The sequence below is a fragment of the Hylaeus volcanicus genome, chromosome 1 (genome assembly GCF_026283585.1).
Source record: "Hylaeus volcanicus isolate JK05 chromosome 1, UHH_iyHylVolc1.0_haploid, whole genome shotgun sequence".
In the NCBI taxonomy this organism is placed as follows: domain Eukaryota; kingdom Metazoa; phylum Arthropoda; class Insecta; order Hymenoptera; family Colletidae; genus Hylaeus; species Hylaeus volcanicus.
Window position 1 is genome coordinate 35,357,413 of NC_071976.1, and position 706 is coordinate 35,358,118.

At 52.5% G+C, this 706-nt stretch overlaps 1 protein-coding gene across 1 annotated transcript in view; it reads left to right on the forward strand.

Annotated features, from left to right (window-relative positions):
• The first annotated feature begins 411 nt into the window (after window positions 1-411).
• LOC128884013 (hormone receptor 4) overlaps window positions 412-706 on the forward strand; it is a 38,738-nt gene continuing 38,443 nt past the window's right edge. Inside the window, exon 1 of the mRNA XM_054136976.1 lies at window positions 412-515. Coding sequence (XP_053992951.1) covers window positions 476-515 — 40 coding nt within the window. The 5' untranslated portion in view covers window positions 412-475. The remainder of the gene's footprint in view (window positions 516-706) is intronic.

Consider the following 706-nt stretch of genomic DNA (forward strand, 5'->3'; position numbering starts at 1 on the left):
CCCAAAAACTTTGGGCTGCGCGTGGCGTTCACTTGGTCTCGTACGCGCGTAGCGTTTCGTCGTTCGCTCTTCCGGGCTCTCCAGAAAGCCCGCCGCTAGTCCCACTCCGGCAGTCGTCGACTCGCGGAAGTGAAGTGTCGCGATTCGAGTCGGGTCGAGTCGAAGGAGGTCCGTCGACTTCCGCAGGACTCGCGATGGATCGTTCAGTGACGATCGAGTCACGATTAATGACGATCCCTCGCCTCTGACCGCCCGTGTTTCTCGTTCCCGTTCATCGCGACGAATCCGTCGTCGCCAGTGACCCGCAGTGGGACTGTTACGTGCGTTTAATTATAGACAATGGTGATACGTCGAGACTTCGTACGTGGATCGAACGTGTGGTTCGTACAGGATTGTTCGTTCACGTTGGGATGAGCGCAGTGGTGGTGGTCGAAGGGATTTTGGATACTACTACGTTCTGAGTCAGTGGCATACCATGTGCGCGAAGATGAGCGTCCTGCAAGGTCGTCACATAGGTACGATAGGGTATTTACAACCGAGCCTGCTAAGCGAATTGCTACCTAGGTGGTAAATATAACGCTTTGCGTAACGATCGACAACATTGTTGCACCGGGAGTGGAACGATCGTAGGTGGGGGTAGATAGTGCTAGAAAATTTCTCAGATTTGGAAATTTCACTTTAGCTTTCATTTTAATAGCAGAAACAG